Source organism: Stegostoma tigrinum, chromosome 26, assembly GCF_030684315.1.
Source record: "Stegostoma tigrinum isolate sSteTig4 chromosome 26, sSteTig4.hap1, whole genome shotgun sequence".
NCBI classification, from domain to species: Eukaryota; Metazoa; Chordata; class Chondrichthyes; order Orectolobiformes; family Stegostomatidae; genus Stegostoma; species Stegostoma tigrinum.
In genome coordinates, this window is record NC_081379.1 from 44783972 (window position 1) to 44807291 (window position 23320).

Genomic DNA, 23320 nt, shown 5'->3' on the forward strand with positions numbered 1-23320 from the left:
CCTTCTGTCATCCAAATCATTTATAAATATTGTAAATAATTGTAACCCCAGGACAGACCCCAAAGGCACTCCATTAATTACGGTTTGACATCTTGAAAATGCCCTCCTTATCCCATCCTTTTGCATTCTATTAGAATAGACAGAGGTTTATCTAACGAACTATCTCCAGCACAATAACGCTAATCTTCTTAAGTTACCTAATGTGTGGTACCTTATTAAAAGCTTCTGGAAATTCAAATCATGTGTACAGCATCCCCCTTTTCGTTAAATCATGCTTATTACCTCAACAAAGAATGCCAATATGTTTGTCCGGCATGACTTCCCCTTAATGAGGCCATCATGACTTTGCTTGATCAGATTACGTATTTCTAAATGCTCTAGTATTCCCTTCTTTGTATTGACAGGTTCCCAGTGACACAGGTTAAGCTAACTGGTCTATAGTTACCTGTTTTTTGACTCCATTCTTTTTTGAAGAGGGACGTTGCACTGGCAGTTTACCAATCTTTGGGCACTTTTCCAGAAGCTAAGGCTTCTTGGAAAATTACTACCAGTGCATTCACTACATCTGTAACTACGTTTTTTAACCGAAGATTTATTCCATCAAATCTAGCGGATCTGATCCGATCTGAAGAAGGGTCTAGGTCCGAAATGTCAGCCTTCCTGCTCCTCTGATACAGCTTGGCTTGCTGTGTTCATCCAGCTCCACACCTAGTTATCTCAGATTGGTTTTTACCCCATTCGTTTCCTTAGTATGCTTTCTCTAGTGATAGTAATTACCTTTATTTTATCTTCTCCTTTTGTCCCTTGAGTACTTAGTACTTTTGGAATGCTTTTAGTGTTTTCTACTATAAAAATGGATGTAAAGTATGTCTTAAACTTCACTACCATTTTCTGGCTCCTGTTATTTCCCCAGCCACATCCCCTTAGGGCCCTATGTTCACTTTGGTCCCCCTTTTCCTTTTTCATATATTTCAAGAAGCTCTTGCTGTCTGTCTTGATATTACTTACGAGTTCACCCTCAAAATTTATCACCTTCCTTTTTTATGGTCACTTTTTTAAAACAAAACTTATCCAATCCTCAGGCTTATCACTGTTTTCTGTCACATAATATGTTTCTTCTTTCAATTGGTGTTATTCTTAACTTCCCTGGCAAACCACAATTTATTTACCCCTTTCCTAGAACACTTCTTTCTCACTGGGATAAATATTTGCTGTCAGCCTTGAATCTGCCATTGTACCTCAATTTTCTTTGCTGCTTAACTCGCTTCCCAGTCCAATCCAGCATGCTGTACCCTCAGTTTTTTTGTAATCACCCTTGTTTACGTTTAGAACATAGAACATAGAACAGTACAGCCTGGTACAGGCCCTTTTGCCCACAATATTGTGCCGAATGTTTACCCTAAACGTAAGGTCTACCTAGCTTCCACCCCTATCTTATGCTATCATCTACATGCCCGTTTACTACAGTTGTTTCCAACCCAAGTTTCTTGTTCTCAAACAAAATGCTAAATTCTGTCATGTTGTGGTCACTGTTTCCTCAGGAGTCTTTTACTCTGACATCATTTATTAAACCTGCCTAATTATACATCACCAGATCCAAAAGAGTTTGATTCCTGGCTGGATCAAACATTTTGTTCCAGAATTCTATTTCAGATACAGTCTGAGTGCTCCTTTATGACTACCTCTGCCAATCTGATTTTTGCAATGTTTATGAACGTGCTGAGAGTTGAGACCTTGGTGGGCTAGTTCATAGTTCCTTGCAAGTGGTGTTGCAGGTAGACAGGGTAGTGAAGGTGGTGTCCAGTATTCTTGACTTTATTGGTCAGTGCATTGAGTGTAGGAGTGGGGAGGTCATGTTGTGGCTGACCAAGACATTGGTTAGGCCACTTTTGGAATACTGCGTGTAATTCCAGTCTCCCTGCTAGAAGAAAGATGTTATGAAACTTGAAAGGGTTCAGAAAAGATTTACAAGGATGTTACCAAGGTTGGAGGGCTTGAGCCATAGCCACAGGCTGAATAGCCTGCAGTTATTTTCCCTGGAGCACTGGAGGCTGAGGGGTGACATTATAAAAGTTAATAAAAACATGAAGGGCATGGATAGGGTGAGTAGACAGGGTGGGGAAGTCCAAGACTAGAGGGCATAGGTTTATGGTGAATGGAAAGATTTAAAAAGGAGATAAGGGGTAACCTTTTCTACACAGAGGGTGGTAAGTGAACAGAATGAGCTGCTAGAGGATGTGGTGGACACTGGTACAATAATGACTTTAAAAAGTATCTGGATGAGTACATGAATAGGAAAGATTTAGAGGGATATGGGTCAAGTATCGGTAAATGGGACTGGATTTATTTGGGATACCTAGTCAGCATAGACTAATTGGACCAAAGGGTGTGTTTCCATGCTGCACAATTCTATGAAAGTCACTCATGTTTAAAGTACTGCCTTTTTCATAAGGTCTCATTCTCCGTCCTACCATTCGACTTCTGTTCAGAGCCCTATAGACTATTTCCACCAGTGACTTCATCACCGTTATTTCACAGCTCTGCTAATATTATTTCACACTAAAGAAAGCCATGCACCATGGAGAGGTTTCATATATGAAATCCTCAGCAATTATCAGCTGCCTTTAAAAACAGCACAGCGTTTAAAAAGGTTTTGGCAGATGTGCTGACTTGCCTACAAAGCCACAGTTCTAAAGCAGGCAACAGAGTCCTCATTTGACTTTGCCCTGTTTGGCATTTTAGTGCTTTAATGTTGTAAAGTTATTGAAGCCTGAAATCTTGTTGAATGTTTCAAGATTTTTTTTCTTTATAAAAATGCTGCTTATTGCAGTACCTGACCTGATTTGGCACCATTTTTGTGCAACTTTTCCGACTCCGACTCAAGTGGTCCTGCACATGCACGTTTCCAACTTTCGATCATTGCCCATGATCCGCACCAGGGAACCTCCACTCATCACAATGCCTGCCAGAGCTGTTACCTGCCTCTGGTCATGCTGCAGATGCCTCCTGACAACATTCCCTCCCCATTAGGCTAGATCATCACTGCCCCCTGAAAGTGACATTGCCACTGTAGTAGAACTCCACTGCACCATAGGGGCCACCTCACCTCCTTCCCCTGCACTCTCCAACCTAGACCATGTCCAACAGCTAATCCATCAGTACGTGATACAATTCATACCAGGAATCCTATGGCCTCAACACACACCCCAGAGGGAGGGAGTGACCAAAAACTCACTGAATCCAGCCACAATCAGTATCCGACAAACCAAGAGGAGGGGAGGAAGGCGTAGGCCTCACAGCCAGCCAAGAACAGTTGGCAAGCAACTCCAGGGGTGAAGGCAGCCAGCGGGAAGAGGCCATTGCATTACCCCAAAAGACAGCACCAGGCACGGCCACAACACATCTGGTGACAAAAGACAGCTCCAGAGTTCAAAACAGGATGCACCATAGGTAGGATATTACATTTCTTTTATACTATAAAATCTATTTTAACAGCAATTTTATTCACTAATGTAGCAAGTTATCAATTTAAAGTACAGTATTTCAATATACAGTTACACGTGTAATGGTTAATGTTATTTTTCTGCTAGGGGAGTCCCTATGAAACCTAACTCTAGTTTTAATATTGATGCCTCTGGGCAAGTTCACAAGTCACAATATTCAGTAACACAACTACATTTTTAAGTGAGGAATTCCTTTATATTGCATACGCCTGTGGGTCTAGTTAAATTTTCTTTGTTTTATTTAGTCCCTCGATAGAGCTCTAAGGTATGTAAGGTTGAGACTGGTGTTATCACACACACTACAGCATTTACCCATGTCCTGAATAGAACAACAGCTCATATTTTCTGAAGGCTCAATACCAATACTGGCATAATTAGATGCTTGGAAACTTGACAGGAGGAACGCAAAAAGCTAAGCAGGCCAAGGCAATACAATTTTTTGCAGTGACGGACTGATCCTACCTACTCCTCTGGAGAGGCTCTCAAGCATTTGGCAATAAAATCTCTGCCTATGGGATAAAATGAAACTGAAGTAAGGCCTTTTTTTTAAAACAATTCAGGAGTAGGAGCTCAATACAGCTCCACAATGTGGCCTCCTTAGTACTGATCACACTGAAGGGGTGCATATTAATTAATTCCTTGTCTTTTGAGGAAATGAAATGTCATCCAAAATTAAACATTTTAGAACTAAAGGGTCTGTAACAGACTGTGGTTCTTGTGGGTATTGGAGTTTTGCTGTACCTGTCGAAGCCGCTTCCTGATCAAAGATTCTTTCTCCAGCTGACATTGCAGTATCTCTTTTTGTTTGTTGCTCAGCTGCACCTCGTCCTTCAGACCTTTCTTCTTTTTAATCTCCTGAAAGAAATGTTTTTATTTTGAAACAAAGTTAAAATATGCAGTCACACCACTTAATTGCAAATCCGAATGAAAGGTAGTCTATATTTAACAAGCAGCTTTTTAAAGCCACAGAAGTTATAATTAGAATTGGCTGTTAATTATATACTTCCCACATATTTGCACAGTGGCTGATATTTTGTCTGTTTGATTTTAGCAAAGTATCTCAATGCAAATCATAATACAGGAACATTAATAAAACTTGTTTCACAGAGTTTAAGAGAAATTGTGTTAAAAGGCGACAGGATTTGGGATTTGTTTTTGAAACTAGGCCCTGGTTTATTCCAGTGAAGAATACAACTTCACATTTTACTGTGTGTTCGTGATAGGAAAGCAGAGTCTTTTATGGGATATATAAAAAGAAAATAATTTAACAGGCTAAGAAGGACAAGTAAATTGCTACTTACCTCCTTAAGTTCCAAATCAATGATTTGCTCCTTAAAGGAATAAGCTTTATTCTCTCGTTTCAGATTGGCTTTCTTTGTAGTTTCTTGCTGTGCCCTAGTAGAGTAGAAAGAATCCTCAAAACTTACAAACACACAAACTGGCCAGAAGAATAAGATCTGCCATCAAAATATTTATTCCACTACTCAATATCCTGGGGGTTACCAGTGACCAGAAACTGTATTAATGATTTATATACAGTGGCTAAGAATCCGGCAGGGAGCAATTAATCTTCTGATGTCCCAAAGCCTGTTCACCATCTACAAGGCACAGGTCGGAGTGTGATGGAATACTCTCCACTTCCCTCAACGAGTGCAGCTCCAGCAACTCAAGAAGCTCAACACCATCCAAGACAAAGCAGCCCGCTTGATTAGCACTGCATCCACACCCTCCACTCCTGAAGTTCAGTAGCAACAGTATGTGCAATCTACAAGATGGACTGCAGAAATTCACCAAGATACCTTAGACAGCACCTTCTAACTCACAACCACATCGACTAGAAGAACAAGGGCAGATATACTGGAACACCACCACTTGCAAGTTGCTCTCCAAGCCACTCACCATCCTGACTTGGAAATATATTGCCATTCCTTTAGTGATGCTGGATCAAAATCTGAGAACTCAATCCCTAATGGCTTCATGACTTTATCAACAGCAGGTAGATTTCAGTGGTTTAAGAAGGCAGCTCAATGCCATCTTCTCAAGGACAACTAGGGACAAGCAATAAATGCTGGTCAGCCAACAACACCAACATCCTATGATGAATGAAACAAAAGTGACTGTAATGCTTTGGAGTGAGCCCGTGCGCTCCCAACTCCATCTTGCAGCCATGAAACTGGGAGAGGTAGGAAACGAGAGGATCAGCAATTAAAACAGTAATAAAGAGGGGGCATACCAGTTTGACAGATCTGTAAGCTACCTAACTGAATTAGATTGTCCTTCATCAAGAACGTAGCTCAACCTCATCCACTTTGGAGGACAGCGTAGATGTTGGTTGGGTGGGGGTGCGGCAAGAAAGGAAAAGTAGAGAATAGAAGGCACTCTGTGCATTAGAAGGAATGCTCTACTTTGCATTACCTTGGTGGCTAGATCTTTCCTCTCCTTAATATAACGTTGATCTCAAATGGAAGTGATTATTTGACCAGACATGACAACAGATGTTTAGTGTGAAAGCAATCCCACACATGAAAATACAAATCAGGAAGACCTCAAAGTGAGAACAAACAAGCAAACCTCCAACTAATGTTGACCATGGAGTTTGAAAACTTCTGTTTAAAAGAGGAAGGAAACCTTACAACATTGCAGGCAAAATAAATCAAATGTAACAAAATATGCAGATTTCTGTATTTGGTACTGCTTAATTTTAAGCAGGACAAATGCATTTTTAAAATAAGCTTCTATCAGCTTCATTTCAGAGAAGTATAAGTTCTTGTGGCAGAGTCAGCCAATGTATGCACCTAGCAGACTTAGTGGATCAATCAGAATAGTTTGCCTGCATCAGTTCTCCACATTTCTGTGCCTTTAATTAAAATCGTTAGGATCCTTGTGGCACAATGACTGTTCCTCCCTCTGAATCAGAGGGAATGGGTTCAAGTCCAACCTGCTCCAGGAATATGTAAGTAGCATCTGTGAAAAAATATCTTCAACAAAGTCGTTTGATGGATTGAACACCTAAAATGGAATGTGGATTGACAGGCAGTGGAAGAGATAAATTATCCTCTTTGATTGTTAAATTGATTCTTAAATTGATTGTTTAATTGTTAAACTGTTCGAGTCACAGTAACAACACTTCAATTGTTATACGTTTGAGCACCTTTACTCCTGAGAGCAGTAGACACAAATCACCAAAATTATGGCTGCACCAGCAATTTATAAAACAAATTGATGAAAGCCCAAGTGCAGACTTCATTATTAAATTTCACTTTACACAGGGCAAAGAAAGAAAATTACAAAAAGCCTTTCTGAAACGGTTGCCAAGCACAGATACAGATTTCTAAAGGTCCATTCAATATATTACTCCCCTGTCTATTTCTACAAACATTTGATTGTTTGTACACACTGAGCAAGTATGTGGAATAATGACCTATCCGTAATTACTTACATTTGGATGAGGGACTTGTCGTACAGCTCTCCCTCAGGAACCAGCATGATCTTATATTCCTCATTAGTCACTTGATGGAAAGCAGAGTTTCCAAGCATGCTCGTAATCAGGCTACTCACATGTGGCAATACAACTGATGAAGCAAGGACAGACAGGGAGCCCACAGCGTTTATAATGGCCTATGAAACAAGTACAACAGTCAAATCCAAAGCATGTTTGCTGCCACCAAAAAAAATTTTAAAAAAACTGGAATTTATGTTTGATAATGATTTTAATTTACTAACCATGTTCCTAAAACGCTCACTTCCTTTGCCCCACAGCATTTGTAGCCTTTCTGGGCTCCAAGTTTCAATTTCTCCACTAAAGCTCTATCTCAACACCTCACACCTTAAGACTCTGCTTAAAACCCACCTCTATGATTAAGCAGGTTGCCACCTACCCAAATCTCTCTTTTGGCTCAGTGTCAACCTTATTATACTACAATTTATACTGTGTACTTTGCTACGTTAAAATGCAAGTAAATGCTAATTTCTGCTGTAATGTCAAATACTGTAGTAACTTTCATGTAAAAATTGCACCATTTTAGCAAATTATTATATTAATTCTTTTTTTAAAGTAATCTAAGAAAAAGGACAAGCAGCAGTGTTAGGATAGTGACAATACTTTGCTGGGAATAATTTTCTGTTTATAAGTTTAATTAACATGAACACTTCTTGCAAACTATTGTGTATAAGGCATTGATTGTTTTGTCAGTCTTTCTGTTCTATGATACAGGTTGGAAACCAGGATAAGGGGCATGGTATACAGATGACCCAATTCAAGGTTAGGAATTAATATCTTTCCCATTTGCAGGTAAGCAAGAGAAAACCACAGGTAGTACACATCCTGAGGGGAGATATCACAATGGGCAGCAGAAATGTTGCAGTGCAACTTTGAATTTCTTATTTCCTTACTTCAAAAAAAGTGGAATTGTGGCCTCATCTACTTGCATATGTGGATTAAGAAATCTTCCTGCAATGTTCGCAACTATCCTTGTTCAACATTTATTGGCAGCAGTGTGTATCATCTACAAGACGTGGTGCAGTAACTCACCAAGACTCCTTTGACAATACGTTCAAAATGTCAACCTCGACCACAAACAAGGATAAGAGCAATTAAGGCATGGGAACATTGCAAGCACCCCTTCATGCCGCTCACCATCCTGATTTGAAACTATATCACCGCTCTTTCACTGTTGCCAAATCAACCACATCACCTCCCTAAAATGCACTGGAGTCTCCCTTTGCCCCAAAGACCGCAGCAGTTCAAGGCAGCAACTCACCACCAACTTCTCCAGGGCAATTAGGAATGGGCAATAAATGCTCATCTCACCAGCAACACCCACAACACACAATCAAATTTAACAATTTATAACAGGTTAGCTAGTCATTTCATTGATATTCAGTTGGAAGGAACTTGCGAGTGTAAAAGCAGCCAGGCCAAGTCTGCACCACATGGTGACTGCACATTAAAAAATTGGCTGGGATGCCTTGAGCACATGAACAATAAATGCAAATGATACTTCTCCTGCCAACTTATAGGTCAGTTAGGGATTAGCAACAAATGTTCTCCTTGCCAGAATACCCCCATTCAATGAAAATAAAGTATACTGAGCCAGCAACTTCATATACTTTGAAAAGCATAATACAGTGAACACTGGAAACAAAAAGAAAACTGAAAACTACCCAGCAGGTTGAGGAAAATTTGCAGAGAACCTCATTTGCATCCAGAACCTCAACCTGAGCTACAAATCTTCTCAAAATCCACTAAAGAAACTGAGTTAACGGTTTAGGTTTGTGAGCTTTCATCATATGTGGGAAAAACTAAGGATGAAATAAGGTTTGAACAAAGGCTGGGTGGGACATGGACAAAAGTGTTGCCTGTAACATATTATTTATGTCACTCAGGGGTTAGGGATAATAAATGGAAAGAATTTGTCAGCAAATTAAATACATGGGTATTCCAATTTTAGTCAGTTTTATGAAACAGCATTCAATTGTATGAAAAAGTTGAAATAACAGACTGAAATTCTGGACTTTCACTCAATTACTCTAAGTGGTTGAAGAAGTGAGGAAGAGAAAATGGTAAAAAATTAAGTAAGAATTTCACAAGTTATTTAAAGCATCACTTAAGTCCTAAACCTCTTCGTACTATGAAACAAGGAAAAAACAGCTTGTGTAAATCCACACAATTTGCCACAAGAAGTCTCAACAGCCAAACAATTTTGAATGAACTGACAGTCTACCCGCTTAAGTGTTACGGCTGATCTGATCTGAATGCGTTCATTGCAAGAGATTCAGACCACAACAGTCACGTTCACTTGCCTGATTTCTGATGGACTGGGCAGTGACACTGGGCAGGATATCAGTCAGATACTTTTTAATAAACTCAGCAGGGTCCAACTTCAGTCTCAGGAGAAGGGCTGACCACAGTCCTGTTTGAGCAGCCTCTGCAAAACAAAGAAGTGTCATCGGAAACAGGCAAGAGACCCTGTCTGAAGATGTTAATTATAAAGTCCAATTCATTTCACCTCACATGGAGTATGATCTTATATAGTGCAGAATAAGACCAGTTGTGCTTATGTCCACACACAATGGTAATGTAACCTAGTTATCATTACTCAAGTACACAGCTGTACAGCCAACAAGCAAGGGCATCTTTTGTTATGAATAAGCTCAAGGAAATTCCAAGAAGGAACCATCATTGCACAAACTGAGCCAAGAATCGGCTCAAAAGGAGAGCTGGCAATTTGACAACTCTGCTTAATTATACAAACACACCATTATGCCTCTGAGCATTAGTGAACACTATAAACAGGAGATTACAATTTAGTGATTTTATGTTATCAGAACAGCAATGCTAATATTTATGGATGAGACCCAAAAATGAATTCTCAGAGGGAGCAGAAAATCGACTGCAGTATTGCTCGCTTCAGCTAATTGAGAAACATAGAAACAAAGTGGCTTTAAGGCTAGAACTCCAAGCTAGTTTATGAAGCTCAAAATCCAAAAAAAGCCTCAAAAAAAAGTGAGATTAACATTAAGTAACTGAATCAACTGATTGTGACGAAAATGTACCAGGGTGTACAGGTAGGGAAAGACAAGAAAAAGGAAACCAAGGTGTTCTTCCAGAACAAGGCTTTATATAGAATGGGATGAGGACACAGTCAATATTGATGAATGATAATAGATATTGTGGGTCAAGGTGCCAGCATTTGGTCACGCATCTCTTGAGTTTTACTAGGTCGCACAGTAGGGTTGTGATGAGGCACTCTGCATTATGCATACAGTTCAAGCAGCTGGCCATCACGCCATTTATTTATAGTACCTTTAAAGGTAACAAAACACTCCAAGGAGCATCACAGATGCAAAATAAAACAAAATTTCAGGGAGATACTGAAGGACGTATTAGAGAAGCTTAGTAAAAGTTTGCTCAAAAAGGTAGGAGTAAAGAGCGTGTCTTAAAAGGAAGACAAAGAGAAACAGAGTGAGTCTTAGGGAAAGAATCCCAGAATTTAGGGACTTGACTGCTGAAAGCATGGTCACATGGCAAGAAATTGGATGTAATTAGAAGGCAGGATGACTATATTAGCGGATTTATTAGCCCATAGTGTTGTACCAAATGGTTTTAGGCCTGCAGCAGCAAGTCAATCTATGATTCACGTACAAATATTTTATTATGACTTAGTTTACCTCAGGTGATTTGTTTGGTCTTCTACTTATACTGGCCCAGATTTCACAGTCGTGGCATCTAGCAAAATTATTAGCATTCACTTATTATTTCTCTGAAACTTTGAATCAGCAAGTAACTAAACATGAAAATCCAGAAAGTGTGTGCAGTGGCTCATTATTTTTCTTTTATTTTTCTCATTTTTTGGTGATGCCATGAAGTTGAGGTTCGGGTTATTCTGGTCAACTGTATGCTTTAGAAAAAGAAATCAAATGCAAATATTTGGCATTGGTCTGGTCTGGAAGATAATGTAACTTAATAATTAATCTGAGGAACACCGTTGGCAAGTCAACACTATACGCTGCCATGCCCAGGATTATGGCTGGTTGGACGTTGAGTTGACCAGTCGACGGAGGAACAACACTAACCCGCCATTAACAGAGAACACTGACTAAAGAAAGAAAAAGAAGGAATAAACTGGTTCTGATCGTACATGCCAAAACCAGAGTGATTTTTGGAAGCTGCATGACTAGCCATTACATTTTATTCTCTCCAGTTTTATGTCCAGTTAAAGAATTGTTGAATGTTCTGAGAAAAGAATCCCAGTCTGTAATAAATAAGTATACTTGTACGGAAGCCTAATGAACTGTTAGCATTCATCTGTGGCTTCAAAATTAGATATGTAGTTAGGCGCCTGTGAATACCACAATTAACAAGGATTGCATTGGTACCTGTTTTTTGAAACTGTTTAACTGATTTGGCAAATTACAATTCTTTTTCAATTATCCCTCAACTGTGTAAATTGTTTATCTGCCTGCATGAAAGTGGACTTATGATTAAAGAAATTTGGGTTTAAGCGAAAGATATTAGTTAGATTAGCTTGCTGTTTAGCTTTGTCCTGCTAAAATTGCAGTTTTGATAATAAACTGTTAAATTCTGTTTAAGTTATACACATAGTGTCGAAGATCTGTTATTTGTAGTGGCTGGCTAGGAACAGTTGGGCAAATTTTGAGGGTCACTGAACATTTTAATGTTCTGGTAGCACAGCGAAATTAAGAGTAAGGCTGATTTGATTTGGTTTGCTATCTTTTGGTCATAACAACTATTAATAATTCTAACCTTCAACAGAGACCGTGCTATTGACTACAATTAAGTAGAAATCACTGAACAGATGAGAACTTTCAATTTTCCCTAGTAGCCACACTGTAGATATTCTTGAAAAGACTACACCTTATTGAATGAGGCATAACTGAATTTTCAATAGTGTACTACATTCACAATTCTCACTGAAATATCTCTGGTCCCAAAAAGCTAATTTTATATTTGTGGAATGTCAAATTTCTCCACAATGACTAAAACTATTCCACATTTTTTAAAGTTTTACATTTCCACTTTAACCCAAGTCCCAAATGCTTGCTTTACCCTCTGCAAGATTTTACTAAGTGGAGGAGAATCAGTGCATTTACTTCCTGGTTGGCCGTCAGAGTTTTTCAATGTGACTCGACGCTTAACCTGCAAGATGACATTATTGCTGCTGGGGTGGAGAGATTCTCTTAATTTGAACCCAGATTCAATCTAACATTGTGGCATGAATTTCCCTTTTCCCAGACATCATTAGACTTTTGTGGGAAGCATTCATGGAAATCTGTGCTCAATGCCATCACTTTGGTTTTGATTTTGATTGCAAAATTGGGGCGATTAAATGATATCAAAGAATACAATCTGTTTCCCAGACTCTGCCAATTGCTGAGAATACATACTGTTGTTGGGAAATATGACAAGTTCTAGAGTGACCAGCTACTGCGTTCCAGCATATCTACATGCTATATTCCTGACCCTGGAGAATGTTCTAATATTCCAAGGGATATGGGTCTATACTTGACTATAATAAAACCTTGGCCTGAGATTACACAACATGTTGCATTACCAAATTTATGATCTGTGTGGCCTTTGCTTAAAATAAAGTAAATGCTTAGACTAGATGCTTATCTGTTCCCTACACCTGTTGTGCATGTGGAAACAAAATCAAGTTCTGCTTCCCACATTGTTGCTCCACCACTAAAAATGCTAGAACGAACACTGGGATATGTCAAATTCTCAAATGACTTTAACATATTCTTCCAGGTTAATTATGATTTTGTTTCTCATGCATAGTGATGGGTCATATTTCATGCCATTAAAATAAAACAAAGAACTGCAGATGCTGGCAATCAGCAACAAATTCAGAAATTACTGTTAAAAACTCAGATCTGGCAGCATCTGAGGAGAGAAAGAAGAGCTCCTTTTTCTCGGGATGTGGTGAGAACAGCTGTTTGAAGAGCATTGTACGTCACAGAGATATCTGTGATCCTGGGTGGATTCAAAACATGACGGATGAAACCTCAATGAGAATCCACATAGGGTGAGTCTGAGCCACAGACGGTCATTGAGGAATGCGACGTGGCTGAGGAAGTGAGTTTTGCCAAATTTGTTCTGTGTTTGTATTCTGAAGGAGGGTCACTGGGCTCGAAACATTAACTCTGATTTCTCTCCACAGATGCCGCCAGATCTGCTGGGTTTTTCCAGCAATTTATGATTTGTATTTGCACCATAAAATTTATCTTTGGGGGCAATATGACACTGAATGCTATCAAAAGAGATGTTAATTATATTCAGATGGGCACTGCTCACACGGAAATATATTACACTTGGGGATCTTGTGGTGCAGTCGTAGTATCTGGTCAGAGTCTAAGCTGCCCTGGAAGTCAGTCATAACATGTTGGAATAGGTTGATTAAAAATAATTAAAATATCATACAAAAATGGAACAGGGTGAAGAAGGGGTTCTCTTGTCGAATAGCCACAGTATAAAATGTTTGCAACTATAAACAGAATCTTATAGGTGAATAAAGTCTAGACTCCAGCATTCTATCTTTCACTAGCTGGTTAATGAGTTTTGACATATGGTGGAATGCATCATCTTTGACAGATATTTCCAATATCAACTTCTGACTGGTGGGACTATGAAATTTGATCCTTGAACAAATTAGAAATCCACGGAACAGTAAACATCAATGAATTGCCAAACCAAAGAACTTGGGCGCAGAAGTGATGCAAAAACTAGAGAATGTGTAAATTTTTATACATTTAAAACTGCTCCTCAGTTAGCCTGCTAAGAACGTAGGTATGAAGACAAAGTGATTATAAATCGAATAGATCCATCAGTGAGATACAAGTAAACTATACAAAAAATTGCAATTAATGTGGTTGGAATGCAACAGAAGTGTTTCTGTAATTTCAGCTATCAAATGACAGGTCTTTCTATTGTACACCATGAGTCTTAAACTATTACTGTCGGGTTACTATTGGGAAAAGAAACTTCAAATAGTAGCCCTTTTCACTATGGCATAAAAACTCAGCGAAAATTAAAGAATAATAAATTGCTTCTGCTGCTCAGTGAGACAAACAAAGGATGCAAAAAATTTAGAATTGCTAAAATAGCTATAGGGAAACAGTAGAAATAAATTCTTTGAACAGAGCATGGCTGAAACACAGAACTCACTTCTACAAACAACAGCAATATCAGAAGATAGGGGTTAGACCAGATCGATCTCAAAACAACTGCTGGCATCAATTTATTGGTCCAGAGAGAAACACAGAAAAAAAGTGCAATAATTCAATATATACCAGCTAGTTATTAATCAAATTAACACCTATTTTAATGCTCAAAATATGTATCATAGTCAGTTAAGATAATTTATTATGCTGTACTTTTCTAGATTTGCAAAGCTGGCGTTGACTGCTCATATCTCACTTAAAAAGCCAATGAAGTTTCAAGCAACAAGGCTAGTGACGTGCTTTAGAATAAGTGGAATTTAAACTTTCTTTTACCTATCGAAGGGTGATGTGCCACAAACACAATTTTTCTGGCCAATTTCTCAGCCTCGTTAACATCACTCTCCAATCCTGGGATACTTGTTATCACACATAATGCCTCGAGCAGCACACGGGGTGGAATATAGGATCTGCCAGCTTCTGTTGGTTCACCTGATTCAGTCACCAACTCTTCCTGAGGAAGGACCTAATGGAAAGACATTTTTTTTTTGATTTGTGTTACAATGCAGTAAAATTCGAGCTTTACCAGCAACACAAGTATCCATGCAATTCACTACAGACTCATGTCAAACTAAATGTATACATAATGTAGGTTTGTAACAACTACTCACTCATGAAGAACTTTACAGGACTCTTCACAGGGCCTTCAGTTAAGAAAGAGTGGATCAAAGAAAATATTCTTTCCTATCAAAGAACTGTCATCTAAAGACCCAAATCTAGACATCATCAGTTTGCAATACAATAATTACTGCATGTTGAGTGTTTAAGAAAAAACCCACAAAATGGAAGTTTATTTAAAAGAGTTTCATACTTCAGTTGCATAAGATAACAGGGTAATCAAAACAATGATGTGTATATGTCTCAAGGAATTACCACTTCACATTGTGTTTATTTTGGAGGGGGTAGGCTTGGGAGGAGCAATAAATTCTCTAGCATGCATCTTTTGAGTTTGTCTTGGGTGATACAATCAGGCTCTACAATCAAAGGCATTTACTCAGTGGACTTATTAGTTGGTCCTCAAAACCCTACTTTTGAGTGTGGAGGAAGGAATGACAGGAAGTTACACACACAATCTTACAAAATATAGAAAGAATGGGGAGCCCAGTGATGTATTTTATCTAGTATCATGGGTAGTCACAAATCAAACAAACATTCAAAATACCTCAAGTGATCACTGCAGTTAGCGTGATTATACTAGCATAAAGTGCATAATAAGTATGTCCTTTAGATGTCCAATTAATATATCAAAATTGTCAAAATAAGAGCATCCCACCAGATGATCTACATGAACTGCTTCTTCACTAAAAGAAACTACAGACCTTGTGGGTGTTCAGAATGATTTGGAGCTCCTCCAGTAGCCCATATGCTAGCTTAACACCACCGAGAGATGAGAGTAATTTCCTGACCGTCTGCTGAGCTTGTTTCCGAACACGCCACGTCCTACTCAGCAACACAACAACGAGGGCTTTGTGGTACATCCTGCAAATAGTAAAGATCACACAATTTGCAGCGAAGGATGTATCACCTAACATATTAACACAGTCAAAATAATCTTAGAAGCAACTACAGCACAAAGATCAGGTTACAACATAAATTTAAGGGTTGGTACTTAAAACCCATGCTAATCACAAAATTATATCTTAAGGAGCATTTGATGAATTGGAAAACAATTCACTGCAGTGTAGTTTGAAAATGCATCTGTTGGAGTTGCCAACTGATCACTGCAGAGACTTGAGACGTTTGATGTAGCTGCAGAATCTACTGGAGAGTAAAAGACCTCTTCATTTACCATCATGTATGTATAAAATGTAACCTGTAACTACACAAGATCATATGTCAACACACTGCACCTACTTTGGTTGGAAGTATTTCCCAGTTCTTTGAAAGTTTAGAAGTTCTGAACTTCTGCATAGGGACACTCATTAAGTTATTGTTTAGCTAAAAATATGCAGATAGCTCACATTGGTGGACACAGAAGAATGCAATACGTGAAAGTAAAATTATTACATACTGGCCCTTGACTTCTGGAAGGTCTAAAAGGAGTCTCTCACTGAGTTGCAACACTGTGCAAAGAGCTGTGGAGCAAGGAAGAACAATTAATACAAAGAGATAAATAATATATAACCAACAACACAGCTACAAATACTTGGTAAAAACCAAAGAACTGCGGATGCTATAAATCAGGAACAAAAAGGGCCCTTCTGAGGAAGGGTCATTGACCCGAAACGTTAACTCTTTTTTTCCTCCACAGATGCTGCCAGACCTGCTGAGATTTTCCAGCAACTTTTTTTTCACAAATACTTGGTGTCCTCATTCATAAAGCACACAAGGTTAGTATGCAGGCACAGCAAGTAACTGGGAAAGCAAAGAACTACAATGTGAATTGAATACACAAGTAATGAGGTTAAGATTCATTTACTCAGGGTGTTAGAGAGACAGGATCTAGAATACTGTAACAGTAGTGGTAACTTTTAAGGAAGCACATATATGCATTGGAAACAGTTCAGAGGAGGGTTATTAGATCATAATTGGAACAGGTGGGCTGGTTTATGAGAAGAGGTTAGACAGGCTTGGCCCGCATCTAGTGGAGTTCAGAAGAATAAGATGCAACTTTACTGAAATATACTCGATCCTACAGGTCTTCACAGGGCAAATGTAGAGAAAATGACGACTCTTCTGGGAGAAATTAAAACTAGAGGGACACTGCTTAAAAATCACAAATTAGCCTAAAAAAGGTAGCAGTACCCTGGAACATTTTAAAGCAAAAATATTTTTATTAATAAGGATTCTTATTAAGCAAGGGTTCAGAAGATTATCGGGGGTAGACAGGAATTTGGTTTTGAAGTTACAATCAGATCATCCATGATTGTTTTGAATGGGAAAGTAGGCATGAGGGGCTGAATGGCCTGCTCCTAATTCATTCATTTGTATGTTTCATTTATACATTGTTATTTGCGACAATCAAAACAGGGGATCGAAAGGGGATGCAAGGAAGGGTCTCAGAGCAAGATTGGAGCTGCAAGAGGTTGAAAACGGATTTAAAGTTTTCAGCAAAGGGATGCTCACATAATGAATTTCCTGCAAATCAATGTAGTGTCTCTAGATTAAAGCTGCATGAGTTCAGGAAAAACAATATGGGCAAAACGTGGATGATATTATGTTAAACGCCCTGTATGTGTTACCAATTGAGAACCTGCACATGTTATCTGCCCTTAGTTTCATCATTATTTTTCTTACCACTACTTTCAGGCTTTAGTGATTTATTTCCTTGTCTCACATCCACTGTCTACCCTAAATGTACTGTAGCTTTTTACTTGATCAGAACTATTGTATGGAAATAAACTTTGGAAGTCTAAAAGGTCAAAGGGTGTCTTGTTGTCTACTTGATGTGACATTCTCAAAGTCAACAAACCAGATAACAATCTTTCTTCTAACTCCTCACTATTTCTGTTTAACTGAATTACTTTTATGGAAGTGATACTCCCTGAGCATACCTATTAGACCATTGGGACTACACATATCTAGTGTCAGTCTGAACACATACTCTTAATATTTATCAGCTTCTATTCTCGCAGAAGCTCAACAACACTTTCCAATTCTTACCTAATGTCAGCCAGTTACAAGAACTTCAACACTTCATTAATCTCCATGAATAAAACAATTTGACTGTACACCAACTATACAAGCTTCAGGTTAGACAGGCAATCTCCCAGCAATAAACAGTACCTCTGTATGGTGACACTCCATCAGTTAACTCATTTGATTTTCAACACTACAGATTCAAATTGTTATTGCTAGGCCCCTTCTTAACTAAGAAATATACTATGTTGTTGCAAAACCACCCTGATTATATTAAAATATAGCTTCCGCGGCTGTTTTTTAAAAACTGGCCTGAGTGGTTTTGGAATGGGTCATTTTGCTGCATTCAGAGACAGAAAAAGAAAAAAAAGAGAGAGAGAGAGAGAGAGAGAGAGAGAGACACACAGAGAGAAGGACAGGGAACATGTCGGTTCCATTGTAACATCACAATGGATACTGAGGAGATATTACAATGGTGGATGGAACAACGACTCACATTTAATTGGCACAAGCAGCAAAATTTTTATACTCTTTTAAAAGTAATACTGCAGTGGAAATGACTAACATTGCTCATCATAAATTTCAGGCACTCACCATCCTCAGTAGCAAGCGAGAGGAATTTTTCAGAGGCAAAAAATTGTTTCTTCTCATCCAGAACTAATGGCCAGAAAGTTGTCAACTTGGACTCTGGAAATAAATTTAAAACAAACTAAAATAAGTTCCAGCTTCAAGGTATGTCGTTTTACAATTGTCCTTAGTTACATTTTCCTAACAAAGTGCTAATTTAAAGGTATCCAGTGGAGTGGGTTGGTAAAGGGGAGAATCAAGTCCCCTTTCTAATTTACAATAAAATTAGGTTTGTGTAGTCTCATTGTTAACCTTCTCTCTTTGCCCGATCCTTTACACTTGTATACCCCACTTTCTTATTTACAGTAAAATTGCTGTTGTCTAGTCACTTAGTTAACCTTCTCTCTTTGCCTGATTGGTGACTCCGTGACCATTAAGTGTATTTAAATGTGGTACAGAAGCTCAAGTGGACACGCTACTGAACAAAGTAAAACCTCCCGAGGTGGTGACAGAAACACAGTAATTGCATAGTAGACCAAACATATGTAGTTAAGACAATGGATTCCACTCCCAGTTTTTCCTCATAGTGGCAGTCAACACAGTTAAAAGGCATCAAGTTCAGGGAAATTGCACAGCAAGCAATCCCTTCATTAAGAACAAATCTGTGGATATAACTACTAATTCTGGAAAACAAGTAGAAATGTGTGTTCCTTCATCTCCTTTGTTTTTCATCAATCATCTCAAGCTAGACGTGCAGATAACAATAGTCTGACACAAGTTTGCAAGATGTACAAAATGTGGGATTTTGATGCCCCAGGTGTCAAAGCTCCTCCAGCTTTTGCCAAACCATGCTATGAACAGTATCTCTACTTTTCTCGACTGCGTGACCCTAATTTACTTGTAAGAAAGTTGGTGGCATATACAAATACCAACCCAGGAACTTGAACTCAAATTTTAGGCTGACAGATCATTGCAGTATTGAGAGAGGCTACAGGTATTCCCTTGATGATATACACATAAAATCCATGGCACAATTTAAAGAAAAGCAATGGGAACTCTACCGTTGATCTGGTCAACACTTATGGTTTAACCAGCATCACACTAACTGATTTCTGTCAGTTCTGTTTCTGAAAAATGTTGTGTCTCTCTAAATTAAATCGGTGACTACACTAAAAAAAACTTGCTGACTAAATCATTTTGGAAGATCGTGGCATTACGAAATTGCTACACATTTGTAAGTTATTTCTTCACTATTAATTACACCCAAAATAAACCGCCTATAAAGAAAAAGAACTGGAATCCCTTATTCAGTTCTTGTGATGCCAAAGATTAGGTATCTCCTTACCAATTGTTGTATCCAGCAAAGATAGCCTGCAGATCAGAACAGCAGCCGCAACACCTTCTGTTATGATGGGAATCTGGGTACTCTGTGAGGGCACTTTTTCGACAGTCTGCAGGAACAGCGGCAACAGTTCTAATGCTTGAAGTAAAGTGTCACCTGATTGGGTGGAAAAGTTATCATGCAAGTATGAATGAGAAAGCAGTTGCTGATTTTTTTAAAAAAGAAATATCATATAGTACTGGAGATCAGTGAAAATAACAAATATGCTTCAAATAAAAACCATCCAAGCTAACAGAACGCATACAGAAACAAATGCACTATATTAGAAAACATTACTAAACCACGTACACCCTTTTGGCTTCAACGAGTGTTGAAGTCTTTGGCGTCTTTGAAAGGCTGTTAATTCCTCCTTCCCATGTTTATACAAACAGGCAAAAATCAACGGTGTCCAAAGATTCTGATGTAACAAAATAATCATTATCACTTTACAGTCCACAGGAATATTAAGTGTAGCATTATTGCACACTTTTGACATTTCACTGCAGTAAGATTGAAGAAGTAAACAAAAAAGTTTGGTGAATAACTATATTATCCATTATATCAATAGCGTGACATTGAAGATTAAGAATAAACTTTATAATATGCTAAACAATGCGGCAATTTCGTAGTGGCAGTTGCGGAGCGAGGACCAAGGGCTGCCGGGTAGGTGAGTATATTTTTTTTTGGTTCGAGCAGCAGGAAGAGCAGGAGCAGAGAGCGGAAGAAGTGGAGCTTGCTGGGAAGGAGAGTGATTGTTTTTAAGTGGGTGCGTTTGCACCTGAACTGAAGGGGCACAAATGTCCTGGGTGGGAGATTTGCTCGAGTAGTTCGGGAGGGTTTAAACTAGCTTGGCAGGGGGGTGGGAATCAGAGCTACACATCGGGGGGAGGGGGTGTAGTAGTAGATGAGGCAGTGGCAGGATGCAGTGAATCTACCGGGAAGGTTTTTCATGTGATGGAATGAAGGGGTCGGTTAAAATGTGTCTGCTTTAATGCAAGGAGTGTTAGAAATAAGAGTGGCGAACTTAGAGCATGGATCAGTACTTGGGACTATGATGTTGTGGCCATAACGGAGATGTTGCTAATCGGATAGTGCATCACAGCAAGAGAAATGAAGGTTGCCGAGGAAGGTTTGTCAACTGAGTCAGTATGGGTGGATGTCAGGAACAGCAAGGGAGCAGTCACCTCATTGGGGGTTTTCTACAGACCCCCAAATAGCAGTAGGGAGATCGAAGAACTCATAGGCCGGCAGATTGTTGAAAAGTGCAAACATAGCAGGGTTATTGTAATGGGTGACTTCAACTTTCCCAATATTGATTGGAACCTTCTTAGTGCAGATGGTTTGGATGGAGCCGTTTTTGTCAGGTAATGTGACAGGCCGGGCCATTCTGGAGTCGGTGCTCAGCAATGAGCCAGGACAGGTGTCAGATCTCGTGGTGGGAGAACACTTTGGCGACAATGACCACAACAGCCTCACATTTACCATAGCAATGGAGAGGGAAAGGAGCAGTTACCAGGGGAAGATAGCGTCATATTTAACTGGGGAAAAGGAAACTATCAGACAGGAGTTGAGAAGTACAGATTGGGAGCAATTGTTCCACAGAAAGGGCACAACAGACATGTGGAGGCTGTTTAAGGAGCAGTTGTTGCGAGTGATGCATAAATTTGTTCCTCAGACAGGTAAGAAGGGGTAAAATTAAGGAGCCTTGGATGACGGGAACAGAGGTGCTTCTCGTCAAAAAGAAAAAGGCAGCTTACGTAAGGTGGAGGAAGCAAGGGTCTAGCACAGCCTTAGAGGATTACAGGCTTGCTCGGAAGGAGCTCAAAAGTGGACGGAGGAGGGCCAGGAGGGGGCACAAGAAAGGCTTGGCAGGAAGGATTAGGAAGAGCCCAAAGGCATTTTACTCATACGTGAGGAAGAAGAGAATGATCAGGGATAGCGTAGGGAACTTGTGCGTGGAGTCGGAGCAGATAGGGGAAGTCCTAAATGAGTTTTTGCTTCGCTTTTCACTAAGGAAAGGGACCTTGTTGTGAATGAGAACTTTGAGGAACAGGGAAACATGCTTGAACAGATCAAGATTGAGGAAGTTGATGTGCTGGAAATTTTGGCAACCATTAAGATTGATAAGTCCCCAGGGCCAGACCAGATTTATCCTAGGTTGCTCCGGGAAGCAAGAAAGGAGGTTGCTAAGCCGCTGGTGAAGATCTTTGCTTCCTCACTCTCCACGGGAGTCATACCGGAAGATTAGAGGGAGGCAAATGTTGCTCCTCTTTTCAAGAAAGGGAATAGGGAAATCCCTGGAAATTACAGACCAGTCAGTCTTACGTCTGTGGTCAGCAAGGTTTTGGAAAGAATTCTGAGGGATAGGATTTGCGACTATTTGGAAAAGCATAGCGTGATTAAAGGGAGTCAGCATGGCTTTGAGAGGGGCAGGTCATGCCTCACAAATCTTATTGAGTTCTTGGAGGAGGTCACGAGTCAGGTTGACGAGGTCGAGCAGTGGATGTGGTGTACATGGACTTCAGCAAGGCATGTGATATGGTTCCCCACGGCAGGCTCGTTCATAAAGTCAGGAAATATGGGATTACAGGGCAATTTGGCTGTCTGGATTCAGAATTGGTTGGCTGACAGGAGGCAGAGAGTGGTTGTAGATGGTAAGTATTCTGCCTGGAGGTCAGTGCTGAGTGGTGTCCCGCAGGGCTCTGTTCTTGGGCCTCTGCTCTTTGTAGTTTTTATAAATGACTTGGATGAGGAGGTTGAGGGGTGGGTTACTATGTTTGCTGATGACACAAAGGTTGGAGGTGCCGTTGATAGTACCGAGGGCTATTGCAGGATTCAGCGAGACATTGACAGTATGCAGAGCTGGGCTGAGAAATGGCAGATGGACTTCAACCTGGATAAATGCCAAGTGATGCATTTTGGAAGGTCGAACTTAAATGCTGAATATAGGATTAAAGGCAGGATTCTCGGCAGTGTGGAGGAACAGCGGGATCTTGGTGTTCAAGTGCAAAACTCCCTTAAAGTTGCCACCCAAGTGGATAAGGTTGTTAAGAAAGCATATGGTGTTTTGGCTTTCACTAACAGGGGAATCGAGTTTAAGAGCCGCGAGGTTATGCTGCAGCTCTACAAAACCCTGGTGAGACCACACTTGGAATATTGTGTCCAGTTCTGGTCACCCTATTATAGGAAAGATGTGGAGGCTTTGGAGAGGGTGCATAGGAGGTTTACCAGGATGCTGCCTGGACTGGAGAGCTTGTCTTACCAGGAGAGGTTGACTGAGCTTGGACTTTTCTCTCTGGAGAGAAGGAAGAAGAGAGGTGACCTGATCAAGGTGCACAAGGTAATGAGAGGCATGAATAGAGTCGATAGCCAGAGACTTTTCCCCAGGGCAGGATTGACTGCCACGAGGAGTCATAGTTTTAAGGTGTTAGGAGGAAGGTTCTTCACCCAGAGAGTTGTGAGCACATGGGATAGTTTGCTAGTGGTAGTCGTGGAAGCAGAGTCATTAGTGATATTTAAGCGACTGCTGGACATACACATGGACAGCAGT

The 23320-nt window shown here is 39.7% G+C and overlaps 1 protein-coding gene across 1 annotated transcript in view; it reads right to left on the bottom strand.

Moving 5' to 3' along the window:
- The window catches only part of gcn1 (GCN1 activator of EIF2AK4), a 131639-nt gene that overhangs the window by 63135 nt on the left and 45184 nt on the right, over positions 1 to 23320 (bottom strand). Inside the window, exons 15-23 of the mRNA XM_048555900.2 lie at positions 19735 to 19887; positions 18417 to 18509; positions 16255 to 16318; positions 15563 to 15722; positions 14520 to 14709; positions 9306 to 9430; positions 6943 to 7121; positions 4805 to 4898; positions 4245 to 4358 (exon numbers count right to left, since the gene is read on the bottom strand). Of these exons, the coding sequence (XP_048411857.2) occupies positions 4245 to 4358; positions 4805 to 4898; positions 6943 to 7121; positions 9306 to 9430; positions 14520 to 14709; positions 15563 to 15722; positions 16255 to 16318; positions 18417 to 18509; positions 19735 to 19887 (1172 nt within the window). The remainder of the gene's footprint in view (positions 1 to 4244; positions 4359 to 4804; positions 4899 to 6942; positions 7122 to 9305; positions 9431 to 14519; positions 14710 to 15562; positions 15723 to 16254; positions 16319 to 18416; positions 18510 to 19734; positions 19888 to 23320) is intronic.